Source organism: Pelophylax lessonae (genome assembly GCF_965119305.1).
Source record: "Pelophylax lessonae genome assembly, chromosome: 3".
Taxonomy (NCBI): Eukaryota; Metazoa; Chordata; class Amphibia; order Anura; family Ranidae; genus Pelophylax; species Pelophylax lessonae.
The window spans coordinates 406,764,679-406,791,281 of NC_138770.1; the positions used below are offsets into that span (position 1 = coordinate 406,764,679).

A 26,603-nucleotide genomic window follows, 5' to 3' on the forward strand; every position below is an offset into this window, starting at 1 on the left:
TTTTTTGTTTCACCAGTATCCAAACCTCCCAAAAGTGGCATTATAACCCACGTGACATGGCCAAGATTCCTGTATCCCTCAAAGGGTGAAAAAGAGATAATGATTTCAATTGGTTAATGGTGGAAAAACAAAACATGGTGGTTAAACATACTGTTCTCAAAGCCGATTATCCCATTGTCTTATTTCCTTAGTTTACAACACCAAAACTGTCAGGAATGTGGATAAAGGTATAATTTACTTATGTAAAGTGTCGTTTTTACTTTTTTTTTTTATCAGAATTGACTTATGTATTTCCTGAAGATGTTCCCATGAAGACTGTATTGATTGGAGGTAAAGAGGACATCATCTCCCTCATGTCACTAGACTGAACATGAGTCTCCAGTGATTCTTGAGGGCCATATTGTTCTGTCATTCCATACATGCATTGGGAGGTGGGGGCAGATATCACACTTTGCATATTTGAACCTGCTAAAAAAAAGTAAAAACATTCATTATGTTAGGTTGGCAAATAAGATGAACTTGTAATCATGCTATGGCTTATCTTTAAAAGAAGCACCTTCTGACCTCTGTAGCTATAGGCACTGTGGAGCAATTCATCTTCAAACTTCACAGCAGAGGCACTGAAGTCTAGTAAGTCCTTCTCTTAGCAGCTCCGCTTGGCCTATCCCATTCTCCCTGCCCAACCCAGTTGTGACTTGCCAGCCTTTCAGCCTTTCAACTTCTCATTTCTGGGAGGTTTAAACAACTTTAGCACTTATGCTGTAAATATTGAGGATCGATTACTTCATAGTTTCTGCTGCTACAGAGATCACTAGTGTCTTTTTTGCTTTTTTTTTTTAAGAATATACAAATGCTTGAATGCCCAAAATGTGGCCATTAACACAATTTTAAAAAGTAATTAGGGTTAGATTGTGGTCAAACCCAGAACTCCAAAAAGTCCCCTCTTTGTTTTTGAGACAGTCCCTATACTCAGGCCCCAATGAATTTTTAAACAGTTGTAACTTTGACAACATTTGTAGTTTTCCAGCTGTGTAAGGATGGGTTAAAGCTAATGCTTAAAAGTCCCTTTTTCACTGTAAGAATTTTTTTTTTTTTTTTTCTGTGAAACATCATTCAGCGCATAGACATGCCACATGAAGTTGCTCCACCATGCTGATCTCTTTGCACTGAAAAACATTGGGTTTCTTTGTGTAATGCATGTTTCTAAAAAAGCTGATCTTTGTTTACATCAATCTGCCAATTGTGTGCTAGCAAAATTCCTGCTTTTTTACATTTTCCAGCAACGTGATTGGGTACTCAAAGTGAACAGAGCTTCACCTGGTTTACAAACATTCACTTTTCTAGTAGAACAGCCTTGACTCCTTTCCAGGATCTTTCCCCTCCAAAAAACATTAGTAAGACCTGCTTAAATGTGATGTTCAGCAGTGGGCACTAGACCAAACAAAGATGTCGGTTAACTAAAAGTAGTCTACAGAAGGGAAACTAAATGAATTAGGGGACATAGAGAACCTCAGTTATAAGGAAAGATGAACTAAACTTAAATTAATCAATCTTGAATATTAAAGCGCTTGTTACCCCAGCATTTCATGATATGTGCCTGTTGTACCATGTACTTGTATGAAAAAGTATCCTGTTCTCTTTTTTTTTTTTTTTTTGCTTCCTTTGTGTTAATCCCCGGTTTTCCTGCCAGTCCTTCTACTTTCCTGTTAAAAACTGACCACACTAGGCAGGTGAGCCCAGTGTGGTCAGTTCTCTAGCTGTGCTGGGAACTCAGGCTGCTCTCCTTCAATGAACAGACTTGTCCTGACATGTCCCCCCTGCACAGTCATTCACTGGGAAGATCAGTGTGCTGTTGCTTCTCCTACCCCTAGCTCTTATGCAGCTGAGAACAGAGGGAATGTGATCACTTATAAAAAAAAGTTTTTATAAATGTAATAAAATGTTTTTTTTATCTCTATACTCAAATGTTTTCCTTTCAGTTCAATTTTAAACTGAATGTTTTTTTTTTTTTACAAGTTAATCGTTTACAACCACCTTAACCACTTAAGCCCCGGAGGATTTTCCTGCTAAACGACCAGGGGGTATTTTGCGATTCGGCACTGCGTGACTTTAACAGACAATTGCGCGGTCGTGCAACGCTGTATCTAAACAAATTTGGCGTCCTTTTTTTCCCACAAACAGAGCTTTCTTTTGGTGGTATTTGATCACCCGTGCGATTTTTACTTTTTGCGCTATAAACAAAAAAAGAGCGTACATTTTGCAAAAATAACAATATTTTTCACATTTTTTTATATGAAATTCCCCAAAAAAAAAAATGTAAAAATCAAAATTTTTTAAAATTTTCGGCCAATTTGTTTTATGCTACCTATGTTTGGTAAAAAAAATCGCAAAAAGCGTATTTTGATTGGTTTGCGCAAAAGTTATCGCGTTTACTAACAAAGGGAAAGATTTCTGTCATTTTTGGTGTTTTTTTTTTTAACGTGTAATGGCGGCGATCTGCAATTTTTTTTGCGGGACTGCGACATTGGGGCAGACAGATCGGACCCTTGACTGACATTTTTGACACTTTTGGGGTTACCAGTGACATTTCTACAGTAATCAGTGCTATATATATGCACTGTTACTGTAAAAATACACTGGTAGTGAAGGGGTTAACTTTATTTGGGAGGGAGGGGCTGTGTGTGTCCCTAGGGGCGTGCTTTCTACTGTGATTGGCTGTGGCTTGAGCTGTAAGGACACTGATCAACGGATCTACATACTAGATCCGAGTGATCAGTGTTTTTACAGCGAGGAGAATGACAGGTGGCTTGTTTACACAAGCTGCCTGACATTCTCCCTCTCCCCCGCCGATCGCCGAGTGGCCGGCGGACATCGGGTCCGCTGGTCACACGCGCGGGGGGGTCCGTGACCACGCGGGAGCGCCCCTCTGGGGGCGCGCGCTCGCTCCCCAGAGCCTCACAGGCGAGCGACGTAGACCTACGTCACTCTGCCTGTGAGGGGCCGACTGCCGCAGTAAATATACTGTGAGCAGTCGGCAAGCGGTTAAGGGCCCATTTACACCAAATGCAGTGGGGACGAAATGGGAATGCGTTTTTGACTGCACTCCAACTGCATAGACAGTCCAAAATCCAGGTTATTCTGTGGGTATAGTTCACACTATTACAGCACAATGTAGTAATAAAAAGTACTGCAAGCTGCATTTTCTGCACTGCAAACGCACAGAAGCGCATGTAAATGCACCAATGTAGTGCAGTGCACATAAAAGCCCAAAGAAGAAAGAACATGGAAGTGACCTCAAAGGAACTGCAAGCATATGAAAAATGCACCACAAATGCTTGCAAATGAGTATAAAAACATGTATCAAATTCATATCACTGTGCATGCAAAAAATAAATGCAGTAAATGTGCAGTTTCTGGTGTGAATGGGCCCTAAAGGAGGTTATATTAACCAAATGTAAATATTTTACATTTGAAAGTCACCATAAAAGATAAAAGGAGGCTTTTTGCCCCTGGAGGAGATTTAACCTTTACATACAGTAAAAATTCCTAAAGCCCTGTTCACACCTAAGCAAGTTTCAGCTAGTAAAACGCTCATCTCAGGTTCCAAAATGCCCAACAAGCAAAATTCCATTTATTTCAATGTCCCCTGTTCACATCTGAGCATTCTGTTGCCTGAAGCAAAACACCTAAAGCTAAAAAAGTGCATGAACTTCTTTTTGACAGATTGCAAGCGTTTTTGGCCCCATAGACTTCAATAGAAACGCCTGACTTGAGTAGAAAAAAGCTCCTAAAAAGCGTAAAATGCAGCTCTCCAACCCCAAATTGCCTCTCCCTCTCCTCCCCTTGTGTTTTCTTTTGGCTAAATAAAAACACTTGAAGCTGTAAAACATTAAAAGTTGCAAAAATGCCAGTAAATCGATACGCTCAGGTGTTAATGGAGCCTAACTGTAAGAATAGTCTTCAACGGGAGCTTGTTCTCACAGACTTAAGCCCCTTACACACGCAACGATTATCGGCCGACCGATCATCCGACTTTTGTCCAGAGTTGTGTTTTGTTGGTTGGAATGTGCCTAGACTGCACACGAATTTTCTCGCCCGACAAAATTCTACTTCAGAAGTGATGTCATGTGTTGGGTTGCTTTTTTTTGTGTTCTTTCTTCTCTGCGCATGCCCAGACTTGCTCATTAGATTTTTCCCTGTCGAAATCTGTACTGACTGCACGAAAATCGGCCGTGTTTTTACGGCGGACAAAAATTTTATAGCCTGCACACCAGATTTTTTTTGGCCGAAAAGTCAGAGTTGGTTGTCGGAAGCATCATACTAACAAGCCGAAAATCGGCAGATCGGACGTCGGACGAACATTCCCTGCCAATTTTCGACGCGTGTGTACGAGACTTTAGATTCCTTTAAAAAAATGTTGGATGCATTTTTAAAAATACAAAACATCACGGGTTACTAATAATTATAGAAAATATGTAACTTTTTAGAGTGTTCATCCAGAGAGTTATTCAATATTATTTTTTGAGATTTTTCCCTGTAATAACAGAACCAAGTTTTTACCTTTCTGTGTAACTGAATCAAATAAAGGTTTTAAGAAAGCAGAGTGTTTTTTATTTCTCTGAACTTGATGGACTCTCTGGATGTCTTTATCCAACTTACAGTGCATCCGGAAAGTATTCACAGCGCTTCACTTTTTCCACATTTTGTTATGTTACAGCCTTATTCCAAAATTGATTAAATTCATTTTTTTCCTCAAAATTATACAAACAATACCCCATAATGACAACATGAAAGAAGTTTGTTTGAAATCTTTGCATATTTAATAAAAATAAAAAATGAAAAAAATCACATGTACATAAGTATTCACAGCCTTTGCCACGACACTCAAAACTGAGCTCAGGTGCATCCTGTTTCCACTGATCATCCTTGAGATGTTTCTACAACTTAATTTGAGTCTACCTGTGGTAAATTCAGTTGATTGGACAGGATTTGGAGAGGCACACACCTGTCTATATAAGGTCCCACAGTTAACCGTGCATGTCAGAGCACAAACCAAGCCATGAAGTCCAAGGAATTGTCTGTAGACCTCCAAGACAGGATTTTATTGAGGCACAGATCTGAGGAAGGGTACAGAAAAAATTCTGCAGCATTGAGGGTCCCAATGACCACAGTGGCCCCCATCATCTGTGAATGGAAGAAGTTTTGAACCACCAGGACTCTTCCTAGAGCGGACTGCCGGCCAAACTGAGCAATCAGGGAAGAAAGGCCATAGTCAGGGATGTAACCAAGAACCTGATGGTCACTCTGACAGAACTCCAGCATTTCTCTGTGGAGAGAGGAGAACCTTCCAGAAGAACAACCATCTCTGTAGCACTCCACCTATTGGGCCTGTATGGTAGAGTGGCCAGATGGAAGCCACTCCTTAGTAAAAGGCACATGACAGCCCACCTAGAGTTTGCCAAAAGGCACATGAAGGACTCTCGGGTCATGAGAAACAAAATTCTCTGGTCTGATGAAACCAAGATTGAACTCTTTAGCCTGAATGGCAAGTGTCATGTCTGGAGAAAACCAGACACCACTCATACCCTGGCCAATACCATCCCTACAGTGAAGCATGGTGGTGGCAGCATCATGCTGTTGGGATGTTTTTCAGCGGCAGGAACTGGAAGATATAGTCAGAATCAAAGGAAAGATAAATGCAGCAATGTACAGAGACTTCCTTGATGAAAACCTGCTCCAGAGAGCTCTGGACCTCAGACTGGGGCGAAGATTCATCTTCAAACAGGACAACGACCTTAAGCGCATAGCCAAGATAACAAAGGAGTGGCTAAGGGACAACTCTGTGAATGTCCTTGAGTGGCCCAGCCAGAGTCCAGACTTGAACCCAATTGAACATCTCTGGAGAGATCTGAAAATGGCTGTGCACCGACGCTCCCCACCCAACCCTATGGAGCTTGAGAGGTCCTGCAAAGAAGCATGGGAGAAACTGCCCAAAAATAGGTGTGCCAAGCTTGTAGCATCATTCTCAAAAATAATTGAGACTGTAATTGGTGCCAAAGGGGCTTCAACACTTTTGTACATGTGTTTATTTTTCATTTTTTATTTTCAATAAATTTGCAAAGATTTCAAACAAACTTCTTTCACGTAGTTATTATGGGGTATTGTTTGTAAAATTTTGAGGAAAATAATTAATTTATCCATTTTGGAATAAGGCTGCAACATAACAAAACGTGGAAAAAGGGAAGCGTTGTGAATACTTTCTGGATGCACTGTAGTTACACAACCATGAGCCTTGCACTTTACTTACTTGAATTGCGACAAACAATAGCAGGTGATGCTTCTGTATAATAGGATCCCAACTGCTTTCTGCCACTGTCTTCTAAAATATTGAGTGGATCATGAATATCATTAAAAGAATGCAATGGTCGTATAGAACTTATGCTGCTAATCACAGATACATGTTGGTCTATCATTGATCCAAGTCGATGGGACTCTGAATAGCCTAAATGATTTCCATAGTATCCTGTAAAAAAGAGGGGACCACAATTATTTGTAGCATATAAAAAAGATAAACAGATAAACCATATAAACATATCAAGTAAGCTTAGAAGTATATCTAAAGCCAAAACTATCATTTTCAATTTTAGATGGAGTAGGAAATTGTTAAAACATTCACTTTTGTTTTGTCTCTGTCCATTTACAGAGCGTATCCTTTACTTCCTATCTCAAGATGTAACAGGAAGTGAAAAGAGAGTAAGAAAAACGATCTCTTAGACACTTGTCTCTGAAACAATTGAAAGATTTTTCCGCTAATTCATGACCCAGTGACAACTCAAAAGATTTTTCCCTTGCTTTCATTTCAGGCAACAATGGTCACCAGGACAAATAGGGAGGTGGACCTCCCCAAAGGTGACACAGAGAGCAATAAAAACCTGACAAGGGTTTTAACTTTTCCCCAAACTGGAAAAAAAAAATTATAATAACTTTAGATGCACTTTATGTCAAGAACAAATAAAGTTGTTTAATCTTGGATGAATTTCACCGCTTATCGGGAGTTCTTTTTTAATTTCTATGAAGCCACTTGAATGACAAAACCCAGGAGGGATTTTGACTTAAAAATACCAAATATTCAGTTATTTGAATGACTAAAATATACAGTATTTCTTTAGATATACATATTACATTTCAACATTTTCAATTCAAAAACACTTTATAGATAACTATCCTTTTAAAGTTCCAGGATCGATGAATCACAAGCCGAAATTAAGATCGCAAGGAGAAATATCAACAACCTGAGATATGAAGATGATACCACACTAATGGCAGAAAGTGAAGAAGAACAAAAATGTCTCTTAATGAAAATGAAAAGGGAGAGTACAAAAGCTGGCCTGAAATTGAACATTAAGAAAACTAAGATCATGGCAACCAGCCACGTCACTCATTGGCAAATAGAAGGAGAAGAAATAGAAACAGTGACAGATTTTATCTTCCTAGGCTCCAAGATCACAGCAGACGGTGACTGTAGCCATGAAATTAAGAGATGATTGCTTCTTACGAGGAAAGCAATGGCAAACCTAGACAACATTATAAAAAGCAGAGACATCACCCTATCGACAAAGTGCCGTATAGGCAAAGCTTTAGTATTCCCAGTAGTAACCCATGGCTGTGAAAGTTGGACCATAAGGAAGGCTGAACGTGGAAGAATGCTTTTGAACCATGGTGTTGGAGAAGACTCTTGAAAGTCCCTTGGATTGCAGGAAGATCAAACCAGTCAATCCTGAAGGAAATCAACCCTAAAAAGTCACTGGAAGGACAGATCCTAAAGCTGAAACCCGAATACTTTGGCCACCTAATGTGAAGAGAGGACTCATTGGAAAAGACCCTGGTGCTGGAAAACATGGAAGGAAAAAGGAGAAGAGGACAACAGAAAACAAGATGGATAGATAGCATCATTGAAACAATGAACATGAAGTTAGGCAAGCTCCAGGAGGCAATGGAGGACAGAAAAGCCTGGCGCACTATGGTTCATGAGGTCACGAAGAGTCAGACATGACTAAACTACTGAACAACAACAATGCTTTTAAAACATACTGGGGTTGATTTCCTAAAGGCAAATAGACTGCACTTTGGCAATGAATTTGCACTAATTTTTCACATAACATGGTAAATGTGATGAAGCTTTGCTGATTTCCATAATCCAATCATGTGCAAGTAAACATTTTTTATTTATTTTTTTATTTCCTTGCACCTGATTGAGTATTTTTTACTAAATTAAGCTTTACCACCACATTCACTAAGATCTGGGAAATAATGAGGTGAACTGCACTTGAAAAGTGTGCAGTCTATTTGCCTTTAGTAAATCAACCCCCATATCTCTTTAATATGCTAAGGGGTACACATCGACTTTGCAAATATACCGTGACCTTTTTGTTGTAGCATCTCTATACATATGCATTGTGAGCTGTAATCACAGGCCTAGGCCAGTGTAAACACTTCTCTGTTAACATTTAGCTCTGCAGCTAAACTGGAACTGTAGACAAAAGCTAGTACTAGTTAGTCTCTTTGAAATGGGCTTGTTCTAAGATGGGAAGACATTTGGCAATTCATTCAAGTAACTTCTTCAGGTCTTATAGAGGAAAGGAGGAACATATTGGGGGAATTAATCAAAGTTGCAGCAGCCAATATCTGGAACAACTGTGCATGGCAATCAATCAGCATCAATCCTCAACTTGTTCAGATAAGCTTTGAAAATGAAAGATAGAAACTGCTTTATTGCAATGTACATACAGCTGCTCCAATTTTGATAAATTCTCCTCATTGTCTCATTCCCTAGCTTGGTTTACTAAAATAATTTAGGTTTTCTGCTTATGCTCATCTCCATGCAAAAATGTTTTTTTTTTTTTTTTTTTTCAGGGACGTTAATAATGTTTTGCCTTTTTATCCTGTGTCCTTGCATAGAAGATTTCTTTTTCTACATTGTTGTGATATCCTCTCCCAAAGTCACCCTACTGACCTATTTCTCCAGTATTTCCTGTTCAGGAGAGCAGATACCTGTGCCTGCTCTATGTGCAGCAGGGTGACTGGTCCCCTCATTGCCCTTGGAAGCTCTTATCAGTTGACATCATCACTCTCGCACTGCCCCCAGTAGCAGGATCATTTCAGCATAAAGATGGACCTCCTCCCTCTGATCTAATTATTCGAATATGTGTTCTGCATCAACTAAGGGCCCAGGACAGTGATAGGGTTGTGTAAGGCATCCGCTGTATGGTTGCGCTTGCTAATTTAATCAGACTGCTCAGAAGCCTCTCTCTGCATGCTACGCTAGCTCTGCACATCCCTATCCTACAGCTCCGGGACACCGACAATGAGGTATAAATGATAGGCTGTGCCCACCTAGCAGCCTCTTATTCTCTCTGCCCAAAGTCCTAGCTCAGGTCTTTGACAGGGTGGTGTAAATCTTTGGACTTCTGGTAACTATAGTCTCTCTGTTAGTTCTGCTGCTAATTACCCAGAAGCTCAGATCACTGATAGCAATGTGTATGCTGGGCAGACACTTCCTAGACTTCCTGCCTATGCAGTCTTTTTTATACAGTGAATAAAGCCACATGAAGGATAGCAAACACCTAATCCCTATTGTTTTGCAGCTGTGTTCAATGTTCCAGTATTGGCACATGAATAGGATCTGCAAAGCAAAGGGGCTTTGCTGTTTGCTATGGGACCGTAGGTAGAACAATTCAATAAATCAACTATATATATATATATATATATATATATATATATATATATATATATATATATATATACCTTTATATATAATCATAATGAACCAAAAGACAATTTTGGATCAAAAACGGCTGTGGTCCTTTATTACGCTATTCTTCATACAGTGGAGACTGATGAAAATGGGACAGTATGAATATCTGGAATGACAAGGGAGTTCTCTGTACACCTTCCGACACTCACAGTAATGCCCCCTACCATTCATCTAGTTCTCTGTTGATGTATGAAGTTTAGATGCCCTATGATGATGTCGCAGAGTTAAAAGGGAAGCATATATTCATAATAGAAAGATGAAAGAAAAACAGGGACAAGCTCAGGGGGTGGTAGGTATGGGGAATATGTTTGGATTGCCAACTTTAACAAAGTAAATGTTCGTGGTCATTTGAAAGAAAAAAATAAAGATAGAATTTTTGCTTGCACACGATTGACAGATTCAAGTGAAAACAACTTCAACTCATTTACAAAGCGAAGTAAGCATTCTCTTTGCAATTGTAAATTCTCTACTCTTTTAGTTGCAAGAACCAGAAATGAATATTTTTTTTGCAATTAACTTATGCGATTGCTGGAGACCACAAACTATTAGAAGCAGACAGACCTTGTATAAGTTGAGCTGCAGAGCAGTAAACATGTCTCCAAACCAATGTTTCTCAACCTTTTTTCAGTCAAGGCACCCTTTAAAATTATGGACAGTTTCAAGGCACCCTTTAACCACTTTAGCACCAGCCGCCGCAGATGTACTGCGGCAGGCTGGCGCTCCCAGGCAAAGGCCCATAAATTTAGGGCGCTCGCCTGGGCGGAGCTAGGGGGCGATCCTGCCCTGCCGGAGGCACGCTCCCGTCACCGCTCGTCAGCGGGGAAGCTAGTGCGTGTGGCAGTTGGCTCTAATGGCCGCCGGCCACTCGTGATCTCCCGCCGCTGACAGAGAAGGACGGACGTTTGATGTAAACACAGCCGTCCGTACTTCTCCCTGAAGTTATCACAGCTGTCATGTGATCCTGCTATATAGGATCACATGTCTCTGTGATGACTTCACAAGCCATGCCCCTCACAGTTAGAATCACTCCCCTAGGGTCACATTTAACCCCTTCATCACAAACAGGGTTAACCCCTTCCCTGCCAGTGTCATTTTTACAGTAACAGTGCATATTTGTAGCACTGATTATTGTAGTAATGTCACTGGTACCCCCTAAAGTGTCAAAAATGTCAGTTGCGGGTCCGATCTGTCCACCGCAATGTCTCAGTCCCGCAAAAAATCGCAGATTGCCACCATTACTAGTAAACAAAAAAAACTATAAAAATGACATAAATCTTTCCCGTAGTTAGTAAACGCAATAACTTTTGTGCAAACCAATCAAAATACGCTTATTGCAGTTTTTTTTTTACCAAAAATATGTAGCAGAAAACAAATTGGCCTAGAATGTTAAAAAAATTAGATTTTTAAATTTTCTTTTTTTTTGAGAATTTCATATAGCAGGATGTGAAAAATATTGTGTTATTTTCAAAATTGTCACTCTTTTTTTGTTGATAGCGCAAAAAATAAAAATTGCACAGGTGATCAAATAAAACCAAAAGAAAGCTCTATTTGTGGGAAAAAAAGCACGTCAATATAATTTGGGTACAGCATCGCATGACCGCACAATTGTCCATTAAAGTCACACAGTGCCGAATTGCAAAATAGGGCCTGGTTATTGAGCAGCCAAATCCTCCGGTCTGAAAGTGGTTAAAATTATGGACAGTCTCAAGGCACCCCGTTCTAGAATGTAAAAAAACATTTCTAATAGCTTTACACAATGTAACAACATCCACGTGTAGGGCCCCGATGTTAGAGATGATATATTCTTTCAAAGCAAATACACTTTTGCACACTGGTACTGACTAGTATTCCAATGTTTCTCTTCTCCCTCAATGTCTCTCCATCAGTCAGCTAATGTCCCCACAGTGCTAAGGGAGAGGGGCACAGGAGGGCTAACCAGAGATGCTGTTAAGGCAACAGACATCCTCCTTATTAGCTGATGACATCATTGGTTGCCAGGATGCCAGTGTCTAGAAAGTCATAATGGTGCATAATGAACACCATTGGCTTTGCGTAACTAAAAGACAGTCTTGATCCACCTGCTGGCTTGTATACAATTTTTGATCCATTTTTAGGAATTTTGCCAAGGCACCCCTGCAGAAACCCTGGTTGAAAATGGCTGTTTCAAGCCATGACTGAGAACATGTAAAACAACAGGTTTTCCTCTAGATGTCAGTTTAATCTTTTTACAATTTTCTGAAGATTATTTAATTGGAATGGGTAGGGTTAGGTAAACTCATGCGGACGGTACATCTTTCTAGCAGTTTGTGATTTCCAGCATATGCATGAGCATGCTGCAATAAATACATCCTTGACTATGGCTCCTGATAATGAAGACCAGAGTGTCATTCACTATGCTATTCATTAATATCACATAATATCATCACAACACTCAATTTACATACCAAAATATCCCATAGGTTTGGTGCAACTACTTTTCAAAGTGAAATCATTATTTAACCAGTGAAAACCTTCATTTCTGATGTATCAGTATTTTATCTTCTGATGCATTATTTTATCTGCCTCAAGTGGTTTAATTTTCTGGTCTCCTCCTCAGATATCTCACTGTAATACCAGCCAGAGGCTAGTGGTACTTTTTAAGTGATCCTATGGGGTCCAAACTAGTAAGTAAGCCAAGCCTGAAGAAGGGCTACTGTTAACTTAGCTTTTTGGTGGCCCATGTCTTAAAATTATGCACTGTGGTAGATACCTTCCTGCTTAAGGTATTTGATAGTTTCACCAATGCACAATGTGGTGCCTCCTGCTGGCTCTTACATCACTACAGGCTGCTATGTGGTGGTGTTTTTGAACAAAGGCTGCTGGAAAGAAAGATATACAACATCTTCCTTTACAGGAAGGTGGTACTTTAGATTGGTCCCATAGTAATAGAGTAATGTTAACTACTTGCCGACCGCCGCATGACTATTTACGGCGGCGGTCAGCCCCTCACAGGCAAATCGACGTAGGGCTACGTTGCTAGCCTGTGAGGCTCTAGGGAGCGAGCGCACGTCGCCGGAGGCACGCTCCCACTCCCGCGCGGTCACGGACTCTCCCGCGCGTGTGCCCGGCAGACTCGATGTCCGCCGGGCACTCGCGATCATCCGTTACACCGGGAGAAAGGCAGGCAGCTAATGTAAACAAAGCTGCCTGTCAGTCTCCCCTGTGTAAGAATGGTGATCATACGGTTCTGCTATGTAGGACCGTTGATGACTGTTCTTACACATCAAGCCACAGCCAATCACAGTTAGAAACACGCCCCTAGGGACACACTTAACCCCTCCCTCTCAAAAAGTTAACCCCTTCACTGCCAGTGTCATTTTTACAGTAACAGTGCATATGTATAGCACTGATTACTGTAGTAATGTCACTGGTAACCCCAAAAGTGTCAAAAATGTCAGTCAAGGGTCTGATCTGTCCGCCCCAATGTCGCAGTCCCGCAAAAAAAATCGCAGATCGCCGCCATTACGCGTTAAAAAAAAAACAACAAAAATGACAAAAATCTTTCCCTTTGTTAGTAAACGCAATAACCTTTGCGCAAACCAATCAAAATACGCTTTTTGCTATTTTTTTTTACCAAACATATGGTAAAAAAAAAAAAAAATTGGCCTTAAATTGTTAAAAAACTTTGATTTTTACATTTTTTGGGGAATTTCATATAAAAAAATGTGAAAAATATTGTTATTTTTGCAAAATTGACGCTCTTTTTTTGTTTATAGCACATGATCAAAAAATCGCACAGGTGATCAAATACCACCAAAAGAAAGCTCTGTTTGTGGGAAAAAAAGGACGTCAAATTCGTTTAGGTACAGCGTCGCATGACCGCGCAATTGTCCATTAAAATCACGCAGTGCCGAATCGCAAAATAGGCCCTGGTCAGGAAGGGGGTAAAATCTTCCGGGGCTTAAGTGGTTAACATACAAAAACCCATTCTTTTATTTATGTGATTTGACTTGCATGTGAAAAATAACAAAAAAACTTGATGTGTGTACAGTCCCTTGAAAAAGTATTCATAACCATTGAAATTATCCACATTTTGTCATGTTAGAACCAAAAACGTAAATGTATTGTATTGGGATTTTATGTGATAGACCAACACAAAGTGGCACAAACTTGTGAAGTGGAAAGAAAATGATAAATGTTTTTTTTATTTTTTTAAAAATAAATATCTGAAAAGTTTGGCATGCATTTGTATTCAGCCCCCTTTACTCTGATACCCCTGACTAAAATCTAGTGGAACCAACTGCCTTCAGAAGTTACCTAGTTAGTAAATAGAGTTCACCTGCGTGTAATTTAATCTCAGTATAAATACAGCTGTTCTGTGAAGCCCTCCAAAGTTTGTTAGAGAACCCTAGTGGAAAAAAACAGACAGGTCAGGGATAAAGTTGTGAAGAAGTTTAAAGCAGGGTTAGGTTATTAAAAAATTTACCAAGCTTTGAATATCTCACGGAGCACTGTTCAATCCATCATCCGAAGAGTATGGCACAACTGCAAACCTACCAAGACATGGCCGTCCACTTAAACTAACAGGCCGGGCAAGGAGAGCATTAATCAGAGAAGCAGCCAAGAGGCCCATGGTAATTCTGGAGGAGCTGCAGAAATCCAAAGCTCAGATGGGGGGAATCTGGCCACAGCACAACTATTAGTCGTGCACTCCACAAATCTGGCCTTAATAGAAGAGTGGCAAGAAGAAAGCCATTGTTGAGAAAAAGCCATAAGAATAAGAATTCCAGTTTGCAGTTTGCAAGAAGCCATGTGGGGGACACAGCAAACATGTGGAAGAAGGTGCTCTGGTCAGATGAGACCAAATTGAACTTTTTGGCCTAAAAGCAAAATACTATGTGTAGCAGAAAACTAACACTGCACATCACTCTAAACACACCATCCCCACAGTGAAACATGGTGGTGTCAGCATCATGTTGTGAAGATGTTTTTTTTTTCAGCAGGGGCAGGAAAGCTGGTCAGAGTAGATGTGAAGATGGATGGAGCCAAATTCAGGGCAATCTTTGAAGAAACCTGTTAAAAGACTTGAGACTGGGGTGGAGGTTCTCCTTCCAGCAGGACAATGACCCTAAACCTACAGCCAGAGCTACAATGGAATGGTTTAGATCAAAGCATATTCATGTGTTAGAATGGCCCAAAGTCCAGACCTAAATCCAATTGAGAATCTGTGGCAAGATGTGAAAATTGCTGTTCACAGACGCTCTCCATCCAATCTGACAGAGCTTGAACTATTTTGCAAGAATGGGCAAAAATGTCACTCTCTAGATGTGCAAAGCTGGTAGAGACATACCCAAAAACACTTGCAGCTGTAATTACAGCGAAAGGTGGTTATACAAACTATTGACTTAGGTGGGCTAAATGCAAACGCACGCAACACTTTTCAGATATTTATTAGTAAAAAAATTTGAAAAACATATATTATTTTCTTTCTAATTCACAATTATGTGCCGCTTTGTGTTGATCTATCGCATAAAATCCCAATAAAATACATTTACGTTTTTGGTTGTCAAAATGTGGAACATTTCAAGGGGTATGAATACTTTTTCAAGGCACGGTATGTGAAAACATTCAGTGAATCTATGCAAAAAATGTTTTGTTATATGCATTTGTGAATTGACAAGAGTTCAGTGCCATTGTTTTCAGTAGTACAGTTCTCAAATATGTATTTTTGTGAGATGTCTTTGCAAAAAAAAATCCCATTTGCTACAGTTTAGCATCAATAGTGATGAACAATACTAGATATAAGGCTTTATTCAGACTTTTCTGTTTCTTTGCCTAAGTCAGTCAAACTAAATTCACCTTTGGATAATAGTCATCATAAATTGCCAGATCCTACTATTAGGTAGCAAATCTTCTGCTGGGCGTCAAGTCACCCATTAACCACTTGCCGACCGCCGCACGACTATTTACTGCGGCAGTCTGGCTCTCCTGGGCAAACCGACGTAGAGCTACGTCGCTCGCCCAGAAGCCTCTGGGGGGGAGCGCACGCAGCCGGAGGCGCGCTCCCGCCCCCGCTCGTTCCCTGACATCCCTGCGCGAGTGACCGGCGGCTCCGATGTCCACCGGTCACTCGCGATCTCCCGCTGGAGAGGGAGAAAGGCAGGCGGTTGATGTAAACAAAGCCGCCTGTCATTCTCCCTGATCTAACTGCAGAGACTACACGATCCTGCTATGTAGGATCGTATGTCTCTGTGGTTGCATCACTAGCCACGCCCCCCACAGTTAGAAACACGCCCCTAGGGATACATTTAACCCACTGATCACTAATAAAGTTAACCCCTTTCCTGCCAGTGTCATTTTTACAGTAACAGTGCATATGTATAGCACTGATTACTGTAGTAATGTCACTGGTACTCCCCAAAGTGTCAAAAATGTCAGTCAAAAATGTCAGTCAGGGGTCCGAACTGTCCGCCGCAATGTCGCAGATCGCCGCCATTACTAGTTAAAAAAAACAATAAAAATGACATAAATCTTTTCCATAGTTAGTAAACGCAATAACTTTTGCACAAACCAATCAAAATATGCTTATTGCGATTTTTTTTACCAAAAATATGTAGCAGAAAACAAATTGGCCTAAAATGTTAAAAAAAATTTGATTTTTACATTTTTTGGGGGGGAATTTCATATAAAAAAATGTGAAAAATATTGTTATTTTTTTTTTGTTTATAGCGCAAAAAGTAAAAATAGCACAGGTGATCAAATACCACCAAAAGAAAGCTCTGTTTGTGGGAAAAAAAGCACATAAATTTTCACGCAAAATATGGTCTGGTCATTAAGGGGGCAAATCCTTCTGGTCCAGAAGTGGTTAATATTTAAAGGTGTCCTCGCCTACTCCCCCACGACCGCGCAATTGTCCGTTAAAGTCACACATTGCTGAATCACAAAATAGGCCCTGGTCTTTTAGCAGCCAAATCCTCCGGGGCTTAAATGGTTAAAACCCCAACTTCTGTAGTATATGTTCAATAGCAATGCCTTCCCAAAAAGACAGTACACAAGCAAACAGCAGGTCCATGTTCTGCCACATAAACTAGTATATACTAACTTTTAAGCATTTGTACATTTGTTCTGATATGCATTTTATAAGTTTTGCTGGTTAGGAGGCTTTATGCTGCTACATGCATTCAAATACACAAAAAAATGGGCAAACTACAGCATTAATAGCACTTTGAAAACAGAATAATGTTAAACCACTTATACAAGAACTGTACTGTTGAAAAAATGCTACAGAATTAAATTTTCAGGTGGTCTGAAAATACAAACCACACTAAAAATAAAATAACCACATTAAAATGTCTATGTGTAAATCAAACTTCAAATACACAATGGGGTTGATTTACTAAAGGCAAATCACTGTGCACTGCGAGCGCACTTGGAAGTACAGCCGCTGTAGTTCTGAGGGGAAGCTCTGAAATGAGGGGAAAGTCTGCTGATTGCTATAATCTAATCACGTGCAAGCAAAAACACTGTTTTTTAAATTTCCTTGCATGTCACCCTTTAGATCTACACCGACTGCACTTGTAGTGCACAGTTGATTTGCCTTTAGTAAATAAACACCAATGTCAATTCACTGACGCATAATTGCATTTAGAATGGTAATTACCCTTGGACATTTGCTATTTTTTACAATTTAGAAACAATGTTTTCTATTTCCTATCACTAAAGATTATATCATATGGCATTTGCATACCAAAAGTAGGGTGATGACAACAAGAGGGTGCATTGACTCCGAACAGGCCATTCATATAGATTGATCTGCTGCCTGATGGTGACTTTGGCTAGTGGAAAATGTCCTTTTCCCGGAGTAACCATTCACAATATTGTTATTTTCAACTGGCTGACCACCAATTCAAGTATAATTCTACTCACTGGTAACCAGTGTTATATGGTCACCCTCACCACCAACCAATAATGTAAAAGGGCATTTTTATCACTAGAAACAAATATAACGGGGATCATTCTCAATGACCACCAATGTGAAGGGGCATTCTATTTCCTACTGAGCAACAATGTAAGGGAAATTCTTTTCCCTACTGGCCAACATTGTAGGAAGTGGCACTTTTCTTCTCACTGACCACCAACTTAAGGAATAATCCTTCTTGCCACAGACCACCAATATAAAAAGGCATTCTTCCTGTCACTTATCACAAATTCAAAGGAGTTCCACCTACTTACCAACAAGGTAATTAATCACTCTGCCCACTGGTCAGCAATTTAAGATGCATTCTTCCTACAAACTACCAATCTAAGGGGAAATCCTTCCTGTCATTTCAACTAACCATAATGAACACCAATGTAAGGAACTGTCTTCCCACTAACTTTCAATGTAATGGGGCCCTACTGGAACACACTTGGAGGAGTTTTCCCACTGTCTAATAATGTAAAGGGAAATGTTATCCGCTGATTACAATGTAAGGAAAATGTTTTCTCCCACTGAACCAACACTAATTTAAGGAGCGTTTCTTACACTGACCACCAGTGTAACCGGGCATTTTCTCTGCTGACCACCTTTGTATGAGGCAATATTTTTCCCATTTAATTTTTCATTTAATTGCTTTTATTCAATAAACTGTGTGACTTTTGGAATTCCTCTTCTTGGAGTGGAGCTTTTTTAGCCTTATCACAGTTGTTGCTTTCACATACTGTGACTTTATCTATACAGCCATAACCAGAAGCGCCCCCCTTTTCAGTTTTCTCATCTATCAGACTCTGCACCCAGGAGTCCCTAACAGAGCTGCTGAGGTTGCATACTGGCTTTTTTTCATTCATTGGTAATCCGGGCTCCTTTTGTCTGCCAATCTTTTTCCCATAGACTACTCATTCAAGGGTGTTCTTCCTGCCACTAATAACCAATTTACTGGACATTCCTCCTTCCACTGACATTAATGCAAAGGGTAATTTTCCCACCAATGAAAATTTGCTCCCTTTGGGGCACTCTTCCTGCCACTGACCACTAATGTAAGATTGTTCCTTTCTCCCAGACTACCAGTATAAGGGAAACTGTCTACTGAAAAAAACAAACAAACAAACAACCTGGCCAGAAATGTAGGACTACACTGGTCATCTGACTTTGAAAAAGGAGCACGTGCTGGTATCCCACCACAGTACGCAGGCTCGGAAACGCGTCAGTCATTACAGTCATTACGCCGGAAGATCCTGTGGACGAATATCATGGCCATCCTGCGGTCCAATCCTCCATCTCACTGCGGTTTCACCCTGCGGTCCAAGCCTCTATCTCACTGCCGTGACACCCTCCACTTCCTGCTGGACAGGAAAAGGAAGAGATGAGATGACTACAGACCCACAGCGGTGACTTTAAACCCAAAGCCTCCACACGGACACCGGAAGGACCCATCTTGTCTGCTTATACTTACCTTGATGTAAGTTTTTACTATTTGTTTGCTATATTAAATTGCAGTCTTAACTCAGAGGCGCCTGTTTTCTCTTTTGTTGTTGCAGGTTTATTGGACAGCCTGTAGCTTTTTTTATTTAGAAATGTCACAGAGGATGCATGGTTAGTTTCAACTGCAACCTTTGCAACCTCTAATGATACAGTAGTAATTTTGTGTTATCTTCACATGCACACAGATCTGCTTAATTTACCTCAAGAGTCCCTCTAACTCAGGGCCCCTTTCCACCCCCACGCCCCATAGCTAATATCTTATCTCAAATGTAAAGCAAAATCATTTTAGTGGGTAATTAACTCTGTCTCTAGTGTACAATATACAAACCTTTACTCTTGATAAAAAATAAAAATGTACATAAAAATGCTGCAAAAGCTAAAATATGTATATTGAGAAAAACAGAAGATAGTACCATTGGGGATAAAATAACACTTTATAAGATTAACTACTGATAAACATTATTACATCTGTGGGCAAAATCAAAAAAAAGTTCACAAAAATTGTGCAAAAATCACATTACAAAAGATATCTGTGGAAAAAAAAATCTATTATCACAATAACTGTGGCAAGCTGTAAACACTACCATTAGGTGTGTTTGAAGAATAGGCTCCTCCTTGGCAGCTTCCGGAAACAGAACCATTTAGAAAATTGAACCCACTAGCATTCAGAAACTGCATGCTCTGAATTTCTTGAGGACTTGATGAATTTCCATAATTTGAGGATGGACGAGCACTAAATGAAGTCACTGCACAGCTGTTGCTGAAATAATCTCGTGAAGCCTGCTGCTCATTTATCTGCTGGTAACGATCCAATCTGTGATGGAAGGCTCCAGGAGTAGTCTGAGGATGAGCTCGGAACATGGCTTGGTAGTTTGATCCAGATGACAAGTAGTTCTGATTAGACTGAGGAAGGTTCTGGTAGAGTGGCTCAGAAAATGAAGAAACTTGAGAATGACTAGATATTCCTTGGCCTGCACTAGAAGGCCTCAAAGCCATCGGTCCTTGATTTATAACACTACCACGATTTAACATAGCAGGTGACATTGGTGGAGTCATCAAATGAGCTGTACTTTGAGTAACATCCATCTGATCTATAAACATAATTTGATATGGATAAAAATTTTACAATTATGCAAAATACATTATATATTATCAATTACATCAGCGTTTTTAGTGTTTTTATTGATTAGGAAAGGGTTAAACATCACTCATATCTTAAATACTGTTTTTGGCCTGTTTAGGGAGATTTTACTTTACTTCTTTTTTGTCTAACACCTATCAACTCCTCGGTGAGGGCATAACAGTAACAAAAACTGACAACTTAACTTTTTTCCTGCATTATTAATTGTTTGGTGAGACATCCCCTTGCGCCTATAAATTAACAGAAAGAGAAGATAAATGGTTCCAGTGGTTCTACCCTCTTCTCACTCTATCCAAAACTAAGAATAAAAAGTTGACCTGGCACTGAGCATTTACTTTGTTTAAATTTCTAATTTCTGGCAACCTTAAAAACAGAAAAACATTCAAAATAGAAAGGTCACACTCGTGTACCTAGAAATTTCACAATATTTTATGAAGTAATGCCTAAAAAATAAAGGCTTGTGATCAGCTTTAAATAATCATACGGAATATACTCTACTAGATCTTTTCTCCACATAGACAGCTAATTTACATATTTCCACTATCTTTTGTGGCATAGGAAATGTTGAGGGTGAGGGGGGTTCAAAGAGGAACCCCTGGTATGGATATTATGTACATAGTCCAAGCTGGACCAATGTAAATATAGGAATACCATACCTGGCTGATTCCCCTGGAGGCTGGAAATCACTGAAGTAGACATCGCTACTCCAGTGATCTCCACTTACTTGTGGATCCCATGCCAAAAGACTGCCCTGCTACCTTCTCAACACAAGAGGTTAGTCACTTCGCACAGTTACCATTAGGAAAATATTTCGAATTTTCGTAATGAATGCAAAGTGTTCTCTGACTGGATGGAGGTGGAGAGGCATGGTGGTGACGTCACACTCTCCACCTCATCCAATTAGAGAATGCTTTCCATTCATTGAGAAAATGCAAAGCATTCACTAAATGGCACCCATGCTGAGCGGCCAACCTTCTGTGTTCAGAGTGCAGCAGGCCAGCTGCTCAGCATAGGACCCAAGAGCAAATAGTATCTATTTTAGTGATTTTCAACTTCCAGGGACATTGGCCAGGTATGGTATATGCATAGAGACATTGCTCCAAGCTGGATAAATGTAGCAGTAAATGTAATTTAACAGCTGACATTTGGCCTAATGTTTTAGGTTACTGTCTGAATGTAAAAATAAAGGAACCGCGCTCTTATATCATAAAATATATCACTATAGTGAAAAAATAATAGTGAATAAACAACTAAATAAATACATCTTCATTTAAATTATAGAAAATACATAAAAATTGTGAAGTCCATGTATAAATCCTACACGTGAATAACTTCCTCAGTGAGTTTAGGAAAGTTTCCTCTCCACCAGCATGCAGGCACACTATGTACTGACCAGATTTAATTGACCCCTATTACATGGAGTCAAACTACGCATATTGGAAAATCCAAGATGTCATACATGAGGTCACAGGAATTAATTCAAACCGCTGATGTCATCCATTCAATATATATATATATATATATATATATATATATATATAGCGTGTTCAAAGCTCCAGTGCTGCCATTTGTAGAGGGAGGTGAAAAAACACTCTCATGGTGCAATATTTCAAATCATTTATTTAAAAAAGAAGGTTGTATTGCACTTACATCAAAGAAGACAGGGATCAGCATGTATTGTAGAGGAATCACCGGTTTGCGCTCCACCTGCATTACAGCTGACCAGAAATGACGTATGTCAAACACCACCCAACGCTTTTTCATCTGCTTACGTCTGACGTCTTCTGAGGTGGTGAGTGCATAGTGTGTCTGCATGCTTGTGGAGAGGAACCTTTCCTATACTAACTGAGGATGTTATTCATGTGTAGGCTCTATACATGGACTTCACAATTTTTATGGATTTTCTATAATTTAAATGAAGATGTATTTATTTATTTGTTTATTCACTATTTGTTTTTTGGTCATTGATTTGCGCATGTTTTTTTCTCAGGTTACTGAATGTTTGAATGATTTATTTTCCAGTGTGAATACTCGTGGTAATGTTGATTATAAAAAAACATTATAATTTTTCATAAATTGCACCATGTAGCTGTCCTCCCTTTTTATGCACTTTTTATGTATGTTTGTGCTTTTATTTATATATTTATCTTATGTTATAATTTTTCTTTTTGGTCCCTCAGTAGGGGTTTAAAACAAAAAGCAGCTCTGGCATTTCCTCTCTGGTGCTATCCCCCCACAGTAATTATTTTCTGCTTCTAGATATCAGGACATCTTTGAATGCAAGGTGTCATGGACCCACCCCCTGAGGAGTGACACCACGATGTCCTGCTACCCCATAGTGCCCCATATTGCACGGAGTAGTGCTGAAATCATGTTAATGCCACTTTCTGCATTCTCCTTTATTAGATTTGAAGATGAACCTGCATCCTCTGGGACGGAAGAGAGGGCACTGTGGAGGGGTGCTCCAAGCCGACAGTTAAACTTCAAACATTTTTATGCATCTGTCAGTCTTCAATTAGGTATGTCCATCATTTTACCTGTAAGTGGAATATTTTCGCTATCTTCATTCGAGAAGGTATGCAGTCCACGCACAAGACCAGCATGGTGGTCTGGTGACATTGCTGGGTAACCTTGTTCTTGCTGACACTCATTTTTGACAGTGGATTCATTTGGAAGACTACCAGTTTTGTTGCGACTAGCAAGAAAGCAAGAGCTAGGAGATGCTGTAAATGTTGCTTTACTTGCATCTAGGTAGACAAAATAAATATGGCTCACTAAATAAGATTAGGAAATCATGAAGTATGAATAAAATGAGGTAATGGTGCAATTAAAGTTTAGGTAGGGCAATTTTTACATAGTTATGTTGGTCAAGCTAAGACACACTGGATACCCTTTGGGGGTTGATTTACTAAAAGCAAATAGGCTGTTCACTTTTTGAGGGAAGGTGCACTTTGTAAGGGAATTTCCCCCCCCCCCCAAGAGCTTAGTGAATGTAATAAAATTTCACTTTGCAAATTATACCCAATAGTGCAAGGAAAATAATAATGATAAAAAAGAACAGTATTTTTGTTTGCACATGATTACATTGTGAAAGTCAACAGAGCTTCACCTCATTCACTAAGCAATGGAGAAAATTCCCTAGAGAAGTAAACATAATTTTGCTTTTAGTAAATCAGCCCCTCTGTGCTTGGTGTAAATGGCAGAATAGTGAGGATTTGTTGATATCGATATATGATGATCACAAATCTTTTTAATCCAGCTTGTTTCCAGTATTATCAAAACTCAAACCTACATAAACAGATCATCACGTTTTCAATTTTAAAAAATAACACATTATATATGAATTTCTACTATATCATGCTTTTAAAGATTTTCATGTTATTTGGAAAGATAGAAATTAATTATAGTTTCAATTACAGGCTAGGGCTGAAAGGAACCCAAAAGGAAATAACTAATTACCATTTGTCCAATTAGTAACATAGAAACATAGAATGTGTCGGCAGATAAGAACCATTTGGCCCATCTAGTCTGCCCAATATATCTGAATCCTATGAATAGTCCCTGGCCCTATCTTATATGAAGGATAGCCTTATGCCTATCCCATGCATGCTTAAACTCCTTCACTGTATTTGCAGCTACCACTTCTGCAGGAAGGTTATTCCATGCATCCACTACTCTCTCAGTAAAGTAATACTTCCTCATATTACTTTTAAACCTTTGCCCCTCTAATTTAAAACGGTGTCCTCTTGTGGTAGTTTTTCTTCTTTTAAATATGCTCTCCTCCTTTACCGAGTTGATTCCCTTTATGTATTTAAAAGTTTCTATCATATCCCCTCTGTCTCTTCTTTCTTCCAAGCTATACATGTTAAGGTCCTTTAACCTTTCCTGGTAAGTTTTTTCCTGCAATCCATGTACTAGTTTAGTAGCTCTTCTCTGAACTCTCTCTAGAGTATCTATATCCTTCTGGAGATATGGCCTCCAGTACTGCGCACAATACTCCAAGTGAGGTCTCACCAGTGTTCTGTACAGCGGCATAAGCACTTCTCTCTTTCTACTGCTTATACCTCTCCCTATACATCCAAGCATTCTGCTGGCATTTCGTGCTGCTCTATTACATTGTCTTCCCACCTTTAAGTCTTCTGAAATAATTACTCCTAAATCCCTTTCCTCAGATACTGAGGTCAGGACTGTGTCAAATATTCTATATTCTGCCCTTGGGTTTTTACGCCCCAGGTGCATTATCTTGCACTTATCCACATTAAATTTCAGTTGCCAGAGTTCTGACCATTCTTCTAGTTTTCCTAAATCCTTTTCCATTTGGCGTTTCCCTCCAGGAACATCAACCCTGTTACATATCTTTGTGTCATCAGCAAAAAGACAAACCTTACCATCGAGGCCTTTTGCAATATCACTTATGAAGATATTAAACAAAATTAGTCCCAGTACAGATCCCTGAGGTACCCCACTGGTAACATGACCTTGTCCTGAATGTTCTCCATTGACTACAACCCTCTGTTGTCTGTCACTCAGCCACTGCCTAATCCACTCAACAATATGGGAGTCCATGCTCAATGACTGCAGTTTATTGATAAGTCTTCTATGTGGGACAGTGTCAAAAGCCTTACTAAAATCTAGATATGCAATGTATACATCCTTTTGGGTTCCTTTCAGCCCTAGCTTTTAATTGTGTTTTTTAAGTTACTTGGATAACGCCAATCTATCAATTGGTGAGTCAGTAGCTAACTGGCTGATGGTATGTTCAACAATTCCTCAGCATTATTTCTTTATACTAATAAGTGCAATCCTTAGTGGTTTTAGTTTTATTCTAGTTGACAAATTCTAGTTTACCTGCATTCTTCATGTATTTATCTAATAGATTCTGAAGTTCCTGTTCTTTATCATTATTAAACTGTGTCTCAACAGCAAGTAAAATATATTCATCAAGAAGCATTCGTATTAGGTGAAATGAACCTACAAAAAGAAAAGAGAGAGTGGAGTATTGATACTATCTTCATGAACATCTGACCACAATCTACAAGAGACAAGTGAAGGCAAAAAATAAACAATCAATGCACTTCAAATGACCTTCCAAAACCAACAAAGGTTTGTTTCTAAAGTCAGATTTCTAATTCTAATCTTAGGATGAATGAGCTACATGGTTCAATATATTTACTACCTCAAAGCACACAAACTAGATCGGAGATCATGCTGATGAAAGCAAGACATGCCTTATACTAAAGGAAAAGCAAATAAATCATTCACAATAAGCTTGGATGACTTATATGTTTGCTGTATTTGGACAAGAGATATAGTAAAGAGTACCAACTCTGTAGGGTCCAGTTGAAGGATATGGACATTTGGAAACAAATTAACACCTTATCTAGCATTATTTACTTCCAGCAAAACAGCACATTAATCTGGAAGAGAGTGTTGTCTGTGTAGTCTCTTGCAGTTAAATCTTTGGCAATTATCAGTATCATTTCCTCTGTCATATTATAGTTACTGCACAAATTTAAAGTGTGTTTCCACTTTTGAAGCCCAATTGGGATAACGCCTTCTTTATATGTCTTACATGTCTTCATATTCATACAGAAAAAAAAACATAAAATTTGCTGCTTACATTTTACTTGCTTTTTTCTAAAAGAAAAACTCTAAAACTGAAATTTGCTATGCAAACAGTTACAGTTCCCCTTCATACAGGTACCTTCAATTTGCTATGCAAATAGTTACAGTTTCCCTTCATACAGGAACCTTCAATTGGATAACACCAGGGAGAAATGTAAAAACATGCTGTAATAGGTTGCTAGGGCATAACTGCTTGCTGCAGTAAACCATACATAGAGAATGCCAAACCTGGGGACTCGTTTCGGTGACATGGGTAGACCAAGCAAGGTCTTTAGCTCACAGGGAAAAGGGCAGAACTACAGACATTGCACTTGTCAACTGAAACAGCTTAAAGCGGAACTGAACTGTATCCAAGCATCACAAACAGAAAATGCTATTTCATTCATTTTTATTATTGTTTAAGCAAACTCACCCTTCCATCCATGTCTCCATGCTTTATTTTGTAGAGAAATCACTTTGAGAAACACCCCCCCTAGCATTTCTAGTCATGGCCAATTTGGGTAAGGGCAGATGATTTATGTAGCATTATGTAGCATGTAGATATCTATCTGCCTTAGATAAGACATGCAGGTAGGATAGTGTGC

General features: G+C 39.4%; 1 protein-coding gene across 1 annotated transcript in view; it reads right to left on the reverse strand.

Annotated features, from left to right (window-relative positions):
• Window positions 1-283: 283 nt before the first annotated feature.
• Window positions 284-26,603, reverse strand: part of RFX6 (regulatory factor X6) — a gene marked incomplete at its 3' end in the record, with an annotated part of 134,183 nt that continues 107,863 nt past the window's right edge. The window contains exons 15-19 of the mRNA XM_082252515.1: window positions 25,243-25,365; window positions 22,932-23,141; window positions 19,838-20,344; window positions 6,308-6,523; window positions 284-468 (exon numbers count right to left, since the gene is read on the reverse strand). Coding sequence (XP_082108641.1) covers window positions 284-468; window positions 6,308-6,523; window positions 19,838-20,344; window positions 22,932-23,141; window positions 25,243-25,365 — 1,241 coding nt within the window. The remainder of the gene's footprint in view (window positions 469-6,307; window positions 6,524-19,837; window positions 20,345-22,931; window positions 23,142-25,242; window positions 25,366-26,603) is intronic.